This window comes from Budorcas taxicolor, chromosome 5 (genome assembly GCF_023091745.1).
Source record: "Budorcas taxicolor isolate Tak-1 chromosome 5, Takin1.1, whole genome shotgun sequence".
In the NCBI taxonomy this organism is placed as follows: Eukaryota; Metazoa; Chordata; class Mammalia; order Artiodactyla; family Bovidae; genus Budorcas; species Budorcas taxicolor.
The window spans coordinates 55,329,622-55,343,226 of NC_068914.1; the positions used below are offsets into that span (position 1 = coordinate 55,329,622).

Below are 13,605 nucleotides of genomic sequence, written 5' to 3' on the forward strand. Positions count from 1 at the left end.
TTAAAAAAAAATGAAATCATATTGAGCATAGCCTATAATTATCACTGCTTGGGGTAGAAGAAGATATTGTGTTTCCATCTGGTTTTTCAGGCACTGACTCTAATGGCCAAAACCAGAGGTGACTGTCATCCCAAAGGCAATTTATAGTTGGAAAGAGTCTTCCAGAGCTCTGGGAAAGAAAGGAAAGGGAAGGGAAAAGGAAAGGGTATAACAAAATAAAACAATTTCAATAGGAGGAAAAAGTATCTGCCACAGCTGTGCTTCATTTCCTTGACACAGCCTTATGCTCTCCATGATAACTAACGTTCATCAAGCAGCTAATATAAGGTTATATGCTTCACATGCATGGGATCAGTTAATCGAATTGTCCCCAAAATTCCATAAGGCAACCACTGTTATCTTAAGAGAAATAGAAACCTAGTATTACCTAGGCACACAGAAATAGAAACTAACTTAGCTAGAACTTGAAGGGACTTCTTTGGAACTTAGGGGCCTTGAATGTCATCCTTATCTTGTACTACCTCCCCAGCCACCATACTTGTGTGCACTGAACCACAGGCAAGCTGCAGTTAAACACACTCTTCCTTGGTTTGCGTCTTCGTTGCTACCTTTCTCAGCTGAATCCTATGAAACAACTTTTCTGGCATCAAAGGGTGCCAAGAAAACGGATGAAAAAGCCGTGAGCACACAGTGTAGAATAGGAGCCTTACCAGAGGAAACTTAGAGTGCCACACTGAATACTGGAATATCAAATAGCTATGAGTCTTATTTCCACTAAAACTATTACCCAAGAGACATTATTCATTCATTGCATCCCCATCCTCAGTCCCACCCATTACCTTATAGGTACTACTGGTCCACCATGGAGGGGTATGGAATTTGGATCTTACGTTGCCACCCTCCAGAAAAAGATAGCGAAGGAAGGAATCTGAGCACCCTCTAGCCACCCCTTCCAGCTCCCAAACTGTCATACAACCTTAGTAAAAGAGAGGAAAGAGATTTACCTGCTGCTATGGAGGCTGAAGCCTGAAAATCATGTATAACCTTGGAAGGACTGTAATGGTTTTATCACAGGAATAGCATCTTTTTGAGAGGCAGGAGAGAGAAAAGAGCTGAACCACTCTGCAAATATTAACCAAGCTATTTTGGAGCAATAGCTATTGCCTTTGAAATCTTTCATCATGGGTCTATACTTAGAATTCAGATGAGCCTGGGGGAGGGGAACAGTGCAGTGTTAATCCCCAGTTGTTCTGAACTTGTCCTGTAAGCAGGCTAGCCTCTAAAGTGTCCCAAATTGAAGTGTTCGATGCTTTGCTTAAATTTAGGGGTCTATGCATTTCGTTTTAATCTGTCCTGGGTATAGGTTGTCACATCATTCTGAAGGTGACACTTCTCGGTTTTCTTTCAAACTAGATGTTCTAGAGAGCACTGGCTGTAATCACATTGAGAGACTGATGCTCCATGACAGCTAAAAGTTGGATTGAGTTTCAGGAGCTACTATATATAAAGCTGGGGCCACTTATGTCACCGCACTAATTAAATGCCATCTGGGTAACCACCCAGAACCTTCTGGGTTTTTGAGCCCATCACCCCGTTCAGACCAAGTCAGAGGCCAAGGAAGAGAACATGATGATGGACCTTTTTGAAACTGGCTCCTATTTCTTCTACTTGGACGGGGAAAATGTTACCCTGCAGCCCTTAGAAGTGGCAGAGGGCTCTCCTCTGTATCCAGGGAGTGATGGTACCCTGTCGCCCTGCCAGGACCAAATGCCCCCAGAAGCCGGGAGCGACAGCAGCGGAGAGGAACATGTCCTGGCGCCCCCAGGCCTGCAGCCTCCCCACTGCCCCGGCCAGTGTCTGATCTGGGCTTGCAAGACCTGCAAGAGAAAATCTGCCCCCACCGACCGGCGGAAGGCCGCCACCCTGCGCGAGAGGCGGCGGCTCAAGAAAATCAACGAGGCCTTCGAGGCACTGAAGCGACGGACTGTGGCCAACCCCAACCAGAGGCTGCCCAAGGTGGAGATTCTGCGGAGCGCCATTAACTACATCGAGCGGTTGCAGGACCTGCTGCAGCGGCTGGATCAGCAGGACAAAATGCAGGAGTTAGGGGTGGACCCCTTCAGCTACAGACCCAAGCAAGAAAATGTGAGCCCAGATGCTGCCGCCGGGGCCGGGGAATGGATAGGCTGATTAGGTGCCTTCCTCGGGGCCTTAACCTCCAGCTGCTCGGTCTCCGTTCCCGGCCCCCTTCCTCGCCCGCCCCTCCCGCTCCCTTGCTAATGAACCCCCGGTGACCCGTGAACACGGGGGTGCCTGCAAGAGACAGGAAATTCGTACCTGGCCTGAGGAAACAGGGGAGACACCCCCACCAACGGCCCCCTAACCCACCCCCGGAACCCATGTTTCTTGACTAATCTGCTGCCTCGGTTTTCCTCCAGCTTGAGGGTGCGGATTTCCTGCGCACCTGCAGCTCCCAGTGGCCAAGTGTTTCGGATCATTCCAGGGGGCTCGTGATAACTGCCAAGGAAGGTAAAGTAAAAGGGCATAGGGCTACTAGAGAAACTCCCGGGAAGGGGCTGGGGAGCTCTCTGGGGGTAGAAAGCAATGCTCGGAGCCGAGCGGGAACCGGGATGTGCCCTGCGAGCTGGCGCTCCCAACGCGGGGACCGCGCCTCGCGCGGGGAGCAGGGCTGCCTTCCTTCCATGGGGAGTATGTTTATGTGTCTGTGTGTTTTCTGCTCCCAGGAGGGACAAGCATTGATTCATCGGCCTCGAGTAGCCTTCGATGCCTCTCTTCCATCGTGGACAGCATTTCCTCGGAGGAACACAAACTCCCCTGCGTGGAGGAGGTGGTGGAGAAGTAACTCAGTGGTGCAGACGTTCTCCACGGAGCAGGAAGATCCCACCCTCCCTGCTTCGCCTAATCCTTTAGATCACGTTACATTAATATTTAGGAAGCCAGACCCAGGAGTTTATGATAGGGAAGGAGACATATTCACAAAGAAACTTTTTGGAAACTGCTGTGCACGCTCGGATGAAAAAGCCTTTCGGCTTTGGGCTTGTATCTTGGGAACCGCGAGTGGCTTAGATCTAGCGGTTTTACTTTTTGTTTGGTTGGTTTTGTAATATATTTACTTTCATTATGATGATCCTTTTGTGCCATGTTCAGAAGAAGTTCATTCCTGTTTAAAACAAAGTGGGAACGTTGCATCTAAATGTTAGTGGTATTGAATGTATTTTTGTAAATAACATTAGTACTTTCATTTTTTATGTAAACCTAAGAAATATATTTTAAATGTGGAGTGACATATTGTATATAAAATGTGCGAGGATCCTGGTATTGTAATATTAAAAGATAAGTTTCTATATGAACAAAAGTTGGTCTAATTTGATTCAACTGAAAAAAAATATGTTTAGAGGGCATAAATAAAGGTGAACCACATTTTAATTTAGGCACCACCCAAACCCATTTATTTGGGTGTTTACATATGGGTCGATTTAAAAGGAGGAAAATGGGTTGCTTTCCTGTGTCTGAATTAAACTGTTCACTTTTCTGTCTTATGTAGATCTCACATTTGTGGTTAGAAGTGAAGACAATTTGGAAAGAATCCGTCCTTTTCCCTTTTATCAACATCCCGTTTCTTCTTTTAGTTAGAACACAGAGCACTTTACCTGGAGATCTGGGTGAGATTTATCAAAATTAACAACTGAATCCTTCAATCCAAGAAAGTCTCATCCTTACAAGAAATAACCACACACACCAAAAAAAAAAAAATCCGCTAATTTTGCCCCAATTACTTTCCCTCTTGGACACTTCAGGCAGTGCCCTTCCTGAGGAAGCATTCATATGGTGTACCAAGGACTGCCCTGGCCTCTAAGCAAGGTCTCTGATCCCTGCCTGGTTTTCTTGAACTAGACTGGTGGCTTGAAGACTGGAGTATCCTCTAGGCCTCTTGTGGTTTGGGTTTGTTTTCCAAATAGAAAGATAAAAGAAGGGGGACGATCTATCTCCTGAGGGCGGGTAGGCGTCTTTGATGGAAGGTTGCTTCCAGAGAGGTAAGGGTTAACTGGCTGAGGGCAAAAGACCACAACACACATGAAACCTCTTAGCTGGACTAAACAGGGAAGCCCCAGAGAGGCCTGAAGCCCCAGGAGCTCCTCACAGTGAGGGTTTTACAACGTGTGCCAGGTTTGTTTATCCTGTAACCTCAGGAAGAAACGACCACCAAGAATCGCAGTGGGAAGCAAAGCCTAGGAGGCGGGCAAGTCATTGCTTCGGAATCGCTACTTCTCCCTCTCATTCTGTAGATGGCAATTTCACTCCCTCCTCCTCCTCCCTTAGCTGCTTCCTTTCCTCTTTTTCTCCACAGCTATTGCCCAGTTCAAAAATGTGAAAAATCAAATCGAACTCAGCCTTCCCTAGCCCAACCTTGCTACCCAATGCCCCAGCCTGGACCTTGACGCCCACCACACGAGTCCCAGATGCCGCCACAGACCGCGCCCCCTGCAGGCAAGAAGCAGTATCTTGCCCTTTTAGCATTTCAAAAGGCCTCTGCCTGGGAATAACAGTTAGGCAAATTTCTGGGCGCATGAATAATTCCAGTTTCTCCTGAAACACTTTTAAAATGTAGAAAGCTACATAGAGGAAACCTATCTGGACATATGATCCCTCTCAAAACTGAGAAGGCAGCAGGTGGGAGGGTGAGTGGAGGCAAACTGCTGAACGTCTGTGGGCTGATAACTGAAGTGAATCGTTGCTGCTCCTCCGTTTCCTCATGATATAATTCCTGGGGTTGTGAAGGTTCACTGTGAAGTCTTTAACCAAAATGGGACACAAAACAAACATTAAATGTTAGCTGTTTTTATTTTTCATTAGTAACTAGATTTACCATCAAGAAGCTTTTCTTCCACTAAAAGTCACAGTTCCTTCAGAATTAGTTGTCTAACTTCTTTACAGGCTCTGGCTGGGATAGTATTAATAACAGTGAGACCAACAGCCGGATGAATGAGCCATTCCTAACACTTTACCTATTAACTCATATAATCCTACAAAGATCTGTGAGAGAAGTCCTGCTGTTATTTCTTATTATGAGAAAAGGATACTTTGGAGCAGAAAGAGGTCCCCTCTCTGGCAGAGAGCCAGGATTTTGAGCCAGTCAACAACAATGGCTTCCAACTTGCTCCCTTAATCATGTATCATGAAAGAGAAGCCTTGAGAAAGAAGATACATTTATGGTCTGTAGGATAATTGGACTGAATTTGATAACTGTTTTTCAAAAGCTCTTTCTCCAGAGTACTTAGCTAGTAAACTCCAAATTAGAGAAGTCATTTAATTAAAATGCATGTGGTCAAGCATTGCAAATTATCTAATCTAAATACATGTGAATGAAAATGTCTTGATTGTATGTATACCTCTTAATCATGCTTTTTATGTATCTATGATTTTTTATGAGAATCAATAGTGATTTCCTAATATATATATATGGAATATATACATATATATATACACATGCACACAAACAAACACCTCTATATTTTAGAAAATCAGATTCACGCCACAACTGAAATAAGATATCACAACCGAGCAGGTAAACTCATTTAACTTTACAATTACACATATATTTATAATAAGATTTGTGTTATAAGCTGCTCAGCAGCACAATGTTTTTTATCAATTCATGGACTTTACTTGCTGATAGATTTTATTTGGTCTTTGCAAACCAAATCCTCTTTATCTTTCTTAGTTGAGTAACCTGAGAAATTGTTTGGAATAAGTTTGCCCATAGAAAGTCTCTTCATTAAATAGAGCAAATATTTCCCAAAGACTTCATGTGACCTCCACTGCCACAACTGACATGGTAGGCTTCCCAATGAATCCTTGGTGTGTTTGCAATTAAAATGTTTTTATTTGATATTAATGATGGTAATCTTGACTAAGGCCAAAGCCAAAACAAACAGGGCTGTGGAAGCAGAAAATCAAGATGTTAATAACTTGGTAAAGATAAGCAATTTGAGATTTAAACTGAGCCTCATTTCAGAGGTTATTAAGTATAAAATAACAAGTGATTTTCTCTTATATGTTACCGAAGAAATAATCTGTAGAACATCAAATGTTAGCTTTCTTAAACTAACTTTAATCATCACACCTGGATCATTGAATTTCAAGCCTGAACATAGTGGAAATACCCTTTGTCTAAAGGACTCTCTTTTTTTTTTTTTTTCAGACTCTTTCCTATGATTTGGGGTGGAGGTATGATGCTAAAAATCAGTGATCCCAACTCCTCTTGAGATTGGTAGAGAAGTCTTGGGTTGCTATAGTGACCTTCACCCTTGTTAAGACATTTAAATTCAAAGTCAGAATTTACCCATCTGTGCTTTTCTCTTAGTAATATTTTGTCCCTTTTATTCATCTCAAAACTTTCCTCCTACAACACCTCATCTGGAAAAAATATTTTAAAAAATTTTAGTTTAAACGTTGACTGTCTCATCTCCAAATCTAATGCATTTGTAAATTAGTGATAACATGGTATTTCCTTAAAGAGCCAAGCCATGAAGGCATTTCTCCAACAGACTCCTCCAGCCACTCCCTTAAAGTCAGCAGTGTTACAAAAGATGACCCTCCTTCGTAGAGGTTTCATTCTGAAAAAGCAGTTTTCTGCAAGCCTAGCTCACAGTCAGCCTGCGAGATGGAATGCCTGTGCCACGTGCTGGAACAAAGACAATGCTGCAAGGGCTGCCTACTTTCTCTACTCTCAAGGCCGCTTAAAGTCCTTACTCAGGCCTTTGATCTCTCCTGGGAGTCCTCGAACTAGGCAGAGGCCGATGTCTTCTTCAGCTGTCTTCTCCACAAATTCTTCCAGCAGCTTTGGCAGGTACTAATGTGTTTACTTAGGTGTGCCTGGTTCCCGGAACTAATAGTGGTTTGAAATTGTTCGGCACATTGTTATGTCAAATATAATAAGCAAAATTTCAAGAACAACTTCCATAATCCAGGAGTTGATAAGGGTCTCAGATAGGGGCAGAAGTGAGTTGAAATGAACTTATCTTCCTATGTATATTTAATTTCTCCTGCTGAGAGAAACGCGGAGAATTTTCAATCATGCAGAATTCCTAGGGTGGGCAACTTTTACTAGAAAAGGAAGCTCTGAGCATCATTTTGCTGGTGTGGTCTGTCCATCAACACTAGGATTGTTGCCATAATGCTCAAACTAAAATAGGCTCTCAAAAAAAAAAAAAAAAAGTTGATGATTACTTAAAGGTCTTTGCAATTAAAACCTGCTCGTAAGTCTAAACTGTAAGAAAATTAAGTATGTGTTTATTTTGCTTCAGAATGTAAAATAACACAAAAATTTAAAACCCATTATATCTGCTTCATCAGAATCTTGGTGAGCATTTATTTATATGACCCAGCTGGGCTGACTTTTCCTCTCATCTTCAGCCTACTGTGATATTTTCCTAGCAGAGTCAGTGGTGGAACATGGAAGACATCCACGTGAAGAAATAGGGTAAAACAGATTGTATTTTCATTCTTTTCTATGAGAAGCAAAAGCCAATATGGTCTGATTTTGAGAAGAGGCCACCCTCTTCTCTTGAGTAGAAGAGCAATGGTTAAAAAGTCAATTTTAACGTTTTCTTTTATACTTCTCTGTTCAACTTTCCCCCACCAAAAAAAAAAAAAAAAAAAGCCTGTTTTTGTCTTACTCAGTTTCCCATTTTGCCCTCCCATGGTCTCTCCTGGGAAAAGAACAGGGGAGTTATCTCCTGATTTGGGGGGCCCAGGCATCTCTGAATGCGTTGGCTTCCTACCTTCTTCGTAGCCTTCTTCCCATTTTTTGATCTCTTTCTCCTCTAGCCCCTGACAGAGGTCTCAAAGTTTTGTCTCGGTTTTTAACTTTGGTGCTCTGAGATCCTCTTTTCAGCGCTTAGGTCCCAAGGGTCCTCAACCCTGGACCCTGTTCCCCCCGCCCGCAGCAAGTTCCATTAAGCCGCCGGGCGCTTGTGTTTTCTCGGCTTCTTTAGTTCCACTGGCCCGCGGCACTCTGGTAAATTTGTTTTGAGATCACCTTACCAAAGACAGCCTTAACCTCTGGTTCCTGACAGGGCCTCCTGAGTGACAGCGTCTTCTCAGGCCGGGAGCCGAGGGAAAGCTCCCCGGACCTGCGTTTGCGAGCGTCTGCTCTGGAGCGCTAACGGCGCGCACGGAGCCCGGACTGACTGGAGAAGGAAACGAATGGAATTCACCTCTGGGAGCTCAAGCCCTCCCGAAGCGATGCCTAGTGTCCAATTCTGTGTGACCTGGGGCAAATAACTTACTTCCCGAGCTTGGCTACCTTCTTTTAATAATGGGTCCAGTTACAGTTGCCACAGAATTGTTGGAAGTCATAACTGAGTGCATACATAGCAAGTGTTGGGAACAGTTCTTCCCAAGAGAAAACTCTTCATAATTGTTTGCTTACAAATATCCTATGCTTAACAACTTTGGGGACAAAGCATGTTAGGTGCCTTGTGGAAAGAAATCGAGAAAGACAAGCCAGGAGCATAACTTCTATCTTCCACTTAAACTTGGAGGAGCAAAATTATGTGTGTCCAAATCTTCAGTTTGCACACAGGTCTGTATTAGCTTTGACCAGTATGTGACAGTCGGAACTACATAGCCAAAGAAAGTGCTACTATCGCTGTTGACCAGAACCTGTGGTGCCTGGCTGAGAATTTCTGGATGAGAATATCTACCCACTACTGTGCTTCTGAGGTCACAACGTGCACACTTTGGAATGTTTCCACTCCCCTGGATGGGTCCTTTAGGAACTCAGTTCTTTTACCTGGTGTAGCCCTGGGTACCTATTCATTTCAAAGGCATCTACTTGTTAACAGTTCTAAAAATAAGGGGCAGATGACTTCCCACTGCCCAATTAAGCTGTCCATTGGTATGAAAAGGAGCCAGATTTTCAAGGGGTGGGGTGGTGATGGTGGTGGTAGAGGTTGTGTCTTTGTCTTGGAGATGACAGAACTTGGGAAAGGGGACAGCGGCAGGCACGTTTGTAGCAAACTTTGGTGACTGACATTCTCCTACCCCTGATTTTTGGGGGCCTTCACTTTGGAGAGCAGATTTCACCTTGAGAAAGTTAATACTTCTTTGGCCCCTGAAGATGGGGAAATCTGCCTTCCAGGGTTGCTTTCGGGAAATAATTTTAGAAAAATGTAATAGAAAAGAAGGCCTCCTCAGCCCCTGTTAATTTGGAGTCACAGTTTACTGGACTGTGACCCAAGATCAAGATGCGAACTCGCTTCTTTTAATGAGTCCAGAACCCTGGTCCAAAACCTCAGAATATTCAAGTCTGTTTGTGAGACCCTGGAGTAATAGTTTTTTCCCATATATAAAAACTATCCTCTCCCCAACCCCTACAGCAAGTGATTTTGATAGTTAAGTCAGGGTGGAGGAGGGTTGACAAAAGCTGATTAATGGTTCACTGTCACTTAAATGGAAGCCTTCCCCTCCCGCCTTCCAGCCACGAAGTTTCAAAGACCCTGCTGTGATTGCTTTTCTGTAAGGCTTTTGTCGCCAAAGTGTGTGAAGTTACTCCGGTCGAAGGAGTTGGAAATTTTACACGAGCCAAGAAAGATTGCCCTGTCGGCAGCTGGGACGCATCTGTAACGGTGTTAGTTTGCCTGAAAGCAGAAAATTAGCGACCCCGAAGCCCAGCTTGGCTGTTTAGACTGTGGAAATGACAGGGCGGGGCAGAAAGAGGGAGAAGGGAGACAAGCCCCTGGGAAGGAGTTCATCTCTAAAACCTGGTTTCTTAGAACACAAATCTTAGAGACGCAGTCAGGGTGGATCTTCCGCCTGCGCAGGTCCATCACAGGAGGAGGCGCTCAACAAACAGGCGCAGAAGCGGGAAATAGAGGAAGCCAGGTGTGTTCCTGGTCACCTGGCCCTCCTGTGCCCACGCCCTTCAGATGAGCAGAGAGAAAACTCAGAGCGAGCTGTTTTTGGAGAAAAGGAACCTCCCAGGTTACCCCCAATAACACAAAGCCTACATAATGGCAATCTGATGAGAAACAAAACAGATTTTTAAAAAAAATCTAGAGCCACTTCATTATTAAAAGTGCCACTTGAAGTTTTTAGCAGCTGTTATTTGGCCTACTGGCTGAAAAAATTCCTGATACAACTGACGTTCACGAAAAAGAGAACTACCTGAAAATAAAGTTGATCCTTCACGTCTCAGATTGGGAAGGCGGGTCCGCTTTTGGTGTCAACTGAAATGGGGAGCTCTATTTACCGATTTTCTTTTTAAATGTGAGAGCAATTGTACGAAGTTGGATTTCCTTCGTTCCTTTTGTCTGTGACACCCTCTAAGTGTCCCTTGGTTTAGGTAATCTAAAGAGTGCAAGTAAGCGGATTGGGGAGCCATCACCTCCGCCCCAGCAGAAACGCAGTAAAACCATTAGCGTCAAAAGGGGCAGTAAACAGCAAACTGTCTCTAGAGAAAAGGCGGAGGTTTGCCCAGACAGCCCTGGCGGGGGTTGCGGTGGGATATGCTAATAGTGCGGGGCCACAGGGGCCGGCCTCCCTCCCCCAAGAATATATAAAGAGCCCCAGCCCCAGCGCGGCAGACCCAGGCCGCCAGGCGTCTGCCCTTGTTAATTACCAGAGACACGGACCAGGGAGCTCGGCCCGGGATTTCCCGGCCCTCAGCGGCGCCAGGCTCCGGTTTCTCCCCTATCTATCTCGCTGCTGTCCAGGCCCACCCCCTGCCTCTCTGCAGACGATGGACATGATGGACGGCTGCCAGTTCTCGCCCTCTGAGTACTTCTACGACGGCTCCTGCATCCCATCCCCCGAGGGCGAGTTCGCGGACGAGTTTGAGCCGCGAGTGGCTGCTTTCGGGGCTCACAAGGCAGACCTGCAAGGCTCAGACGAGGACGAGCACGTGCGAGCACCCACGGGCCACCACCAGGCCGGCCACTGCCTCATGTGGGCCTGCAAAGCATGCAAGAGGAAGTCCACCACCATGGATCGGCGGAAGGCGGCCACCATGCGCGAGCGGAGACGCCTGAAGAAGGTCAACCAGGCTTTCGACACGCTCAAGCGGTGCACCACGACCAACCCTAACCAGAGGCTGCCCAAGGTGGAGATCCTCAGGAATGCCATCCGCTACATTGAGAGCCTGCAGGAGCTGCTAAGGGAACAGGTGGAAAACTACTATAGCCTGCCAGGGCAGAACTGTTCTGAGCCCACCAGCCCCACCTCAAGTTGCTCTGATGGCATGGTAAGAGATGGCTCTGTACCTGCTAGGGCTTTCCCAACTTTTACAAAAATCCTTACATCTCATTTAGACCAGGTGTAGCAACCAGATATTCAGTGGTTACTGGTGGATAGTTGGGTATTGGGGGGTGGGGCAGGGCCGGCCACATTTAGAAGAGAAGAGAGATGCCACATTTGGACTGATGCCAGCACACAGACAGCTGTTGAACAGGATTTTGTCTTGAGTTCCTACCTACTCTAGGTGCACACTGAAGGAGCAGGTTGTCACTTGAGATAGCTGGCTGTGAATGATCAGTCAGATGTTTCCTCCATTACTCAGTTTATTTCTAGTATATTGCCTTCTCCAATATACTACCAGTGGACCTTGACATACACTAACATCTAAAGGCAACTGTCTGAGGCCTCCACTGCCCCACGGTTTGTAACTGAAGGGAGAAACAGAAAGAAATGCCTGCATGGTCCCAGCCCCTACTCTGCTGATGCCTGGCTGAAAGTTGTTCATGCATTCTTTTCAGAGGGCGTTTGCTCCAACGCTGCCAGGTTTTAATGTGTTTCTGCCTTGGGAAAGTGTTCTCTCTCTGAATTAGTGTGGCTTCCTTTTACTCCAATCCATTTTGCATGGTTAACCCAGTGTACACTGCTGCTGAATTCCACCCTCTTCTTTCTGCTGCCTCTCTCCTCTTCTCCAAGCACAGAGATTGACCTCAGTGCCCTTGCGATTGGTGAGGCTAGCCCTTCCTAAATCAAGGCAATAAAGGTGATTGAGAGTGGTCAGTTTATGGAGCTGGTGGGCAAGCACTGCCTCACCTGAGATCAGAGCACCTTTCGCCAAGACCTGAAAACAAACGCCTTCTTCTGTGTCTTTTATTATAGCCGGAATGTAACAGCCCTATCTGGTCCAGAAAGAGCAGCAGTTTTGACAGCGTCTACTGTCCTGATGTACCAAATGGTAAGAACCAATGACTTCAGAGGAGTTTAAAGACCAGTCCAACTTCAGAATTTAGCCTATCAAACTAGAGTCTGTTCTTTCATGCAGTACTGGGAAGAGAACAGAATGGTATTTATGGGGGTTTTGGCAGGGCAAAATAAACGCATATCTTCTGCTCAAAATCCTCCTAACAGATACATCCATGAACATACACACAGACATGCGCTTTTGCTTGAAATATTACCCAGGTGCTTCTCCACTCCCCAGCTTCATCCCCATGAATTGCTAGATATTTGTTGCAAATTTCTACCAGGCTTTCTGTGAGCACCTGACCTTTGGGTTTTGAAGGAGCTGACCTGCAGTTTAAGCGGCAGCATAAGCAAGGATTTTTTTTTTGTTGTTTAATGGTTTTCTCCTTGTGTCCTTAGTATATGCCACGGATAAAAGCTCCTTATCCAGCTTGGATTGCTTATCCAGCATAGTGGATCGGATCACCAACTCAGAGCAACCTGGATTGCCTCTCCAGGATCCAGCCTCTCTCTCCCCAGTTGCCAGCACCGATTCTCAGCCTGCAACTCCAGGGGCCTCTAGTTCCAGGCTCATTTATCATGTGCTATGAACTAAAAGTCTAGATCAGTTCTGTCAGAAGGCCTATTACACAGGAGGAAGGAGGCACCAAAAATCCAAAAGCAAGACAACCTGTATATAAACATTTCTGTTCTGTTGTAAATTTGTAAATATTATCTTGCCACTTTATAAGAAAGTGTATTTAAAAAGTCACTATTGCAATTTATACTTTCTTTTTTTCTTCTTTTCCTTGATCTTTGCTTTAGATATATAGTTCCAATGATATTATTTCTTATAGGGGCCGTTCATCAAAGGTAGTTTGTTGCAATGCTTAACTTATATATTTTTATAAATATTGCTTCTCAAAATATTACCTCTGATGTTTAGTGCTTTATTTTTTTTCTTTAAAACATTAGAATAGATGTAAATCAGTTATAGGGGAGTTTTAAATATATTTAACTGTTTTGCTTTTTCTCTTTAATCCTTTGATTTATATTGTGTTCAATAAAATATAACAATACTGCCTAATGGTATATATTTTAACATTTTCTTATAAGAAATACATTTCTAATCTAGGCACAAAATAGTACTTTATGGATGATTTCAAGATATAAGAGATTTTTGGAAACTCCACCATAAATAAAATTGTTTAAGTGAGGAAATATTTTGGTTTATGATTTTGTTAAAAGAATCCCCTAGTGGAATTGGCAGTCATTGATATGATGCCTTTAAGGTGGGGCTGAAAGTACTGAAACAGTCGGTTTTGTAGATAAATCTGAATAGCATCACACGGACTCAGTTTTAGGTCCTGTTGGTATCACGGATGAAAATACCACATTTCTACTTCA

The 13,605-nt window shown here is 44.6% G+C and overlaps 2 protein-coding genes across 2 annotated transcripts; both read left to right on the forward strand.

Moving 5' to 3' along the window:
• The first annotated feature begins 1,524 nt into the window (after positions 1-1,524).
• Positions 1,525-3,376, forward strand: MYF6 (myogenic factor 6). The gene is made up of 3 exons (XM_052639618.1): positions 1,525-2,145; positions 2,439-2,529; positions 2,745-3,376. The coding sequence occupies exons 1-3, from the start codon at positions 1,627-1,629 to the stop codon at positions 2,861-2,863; spliced, it is 729 nt and encodes a 242-aa protein (XP_052495578.1). The 5' UTR covers positions 1,525-1,626; the 3' UTR covers positions 2,864-3,376.
• Positions 3,377-10,662: 7,286 nt separating this feature from the next.
• MYF5 (myogenic factor 5) lies at positions 10,663-12,885 on the forward strand. Its single transcript, XM_052641078.1, has 3 exons — positions 10,663-11,266; positions 12,136-12,211; positions 12,619-12,885. The coding sequence occupies exons 1-3, from the start codon at positions 10,766-10,768 to the stop codon at positions 12,807-12,809; spliced, it is 768 nt and encodes a 255-aa protein (XP_052497038.1). The 5' UTR covers positions 10,663-10,765; the 3' UTR covers positions 12,810-12,885.
• Positions 12,886-13,605: the final 720 nt, after the last annotated feature.

Excerpts from the sequence above, each read along its gene's own strand:
- MYF6 (XM_052639618.1), top strand. The coding sequence starts at position 1,627 with ATGATGATGGACCTTTTTGAAACTGGCTCCTATTTCTTCTACTTGGAC. Across the intron at positions 2,146-2,438 it reads ACAGACCCAAGCAAGAAAAT|CTTGAGGGTGCGGATTTCCT; the intron begins GTGAGCCCAGAT and ends GTTTTCCTCCAG. Across the intron at positions 2,530-2,744 it reads CGTGATAACTGCCAAGGAAG|GAGGGACAAGCATTGATTCA; the intron begins GTAAAGTAAAAG and ends TTCTGCTCCCAG.
- MYF5 (XM_052641078.1), top strand. The coding sequence starts at position 10,766 with ATGGACATGATGGACGGCTGCCAGTTCTCGCCCTCTGAGTACTTCTAC. Across the intron at positions 11,267-12,135 it reads CAAGTTGCTCTGATGGCATG|CCGGAATGTAACAGCCCTAT; the intron begins GTAAGAGATGGC and ends CTTTTATTATAG. Across the intron at positions 12,212-12,618 it reads CTGTCCTGATGTACCAAATG|TATATGCCACGGATAAAAGC; the intron begins GTAAGAACCAAT and ends TTGTGTCCTTAG.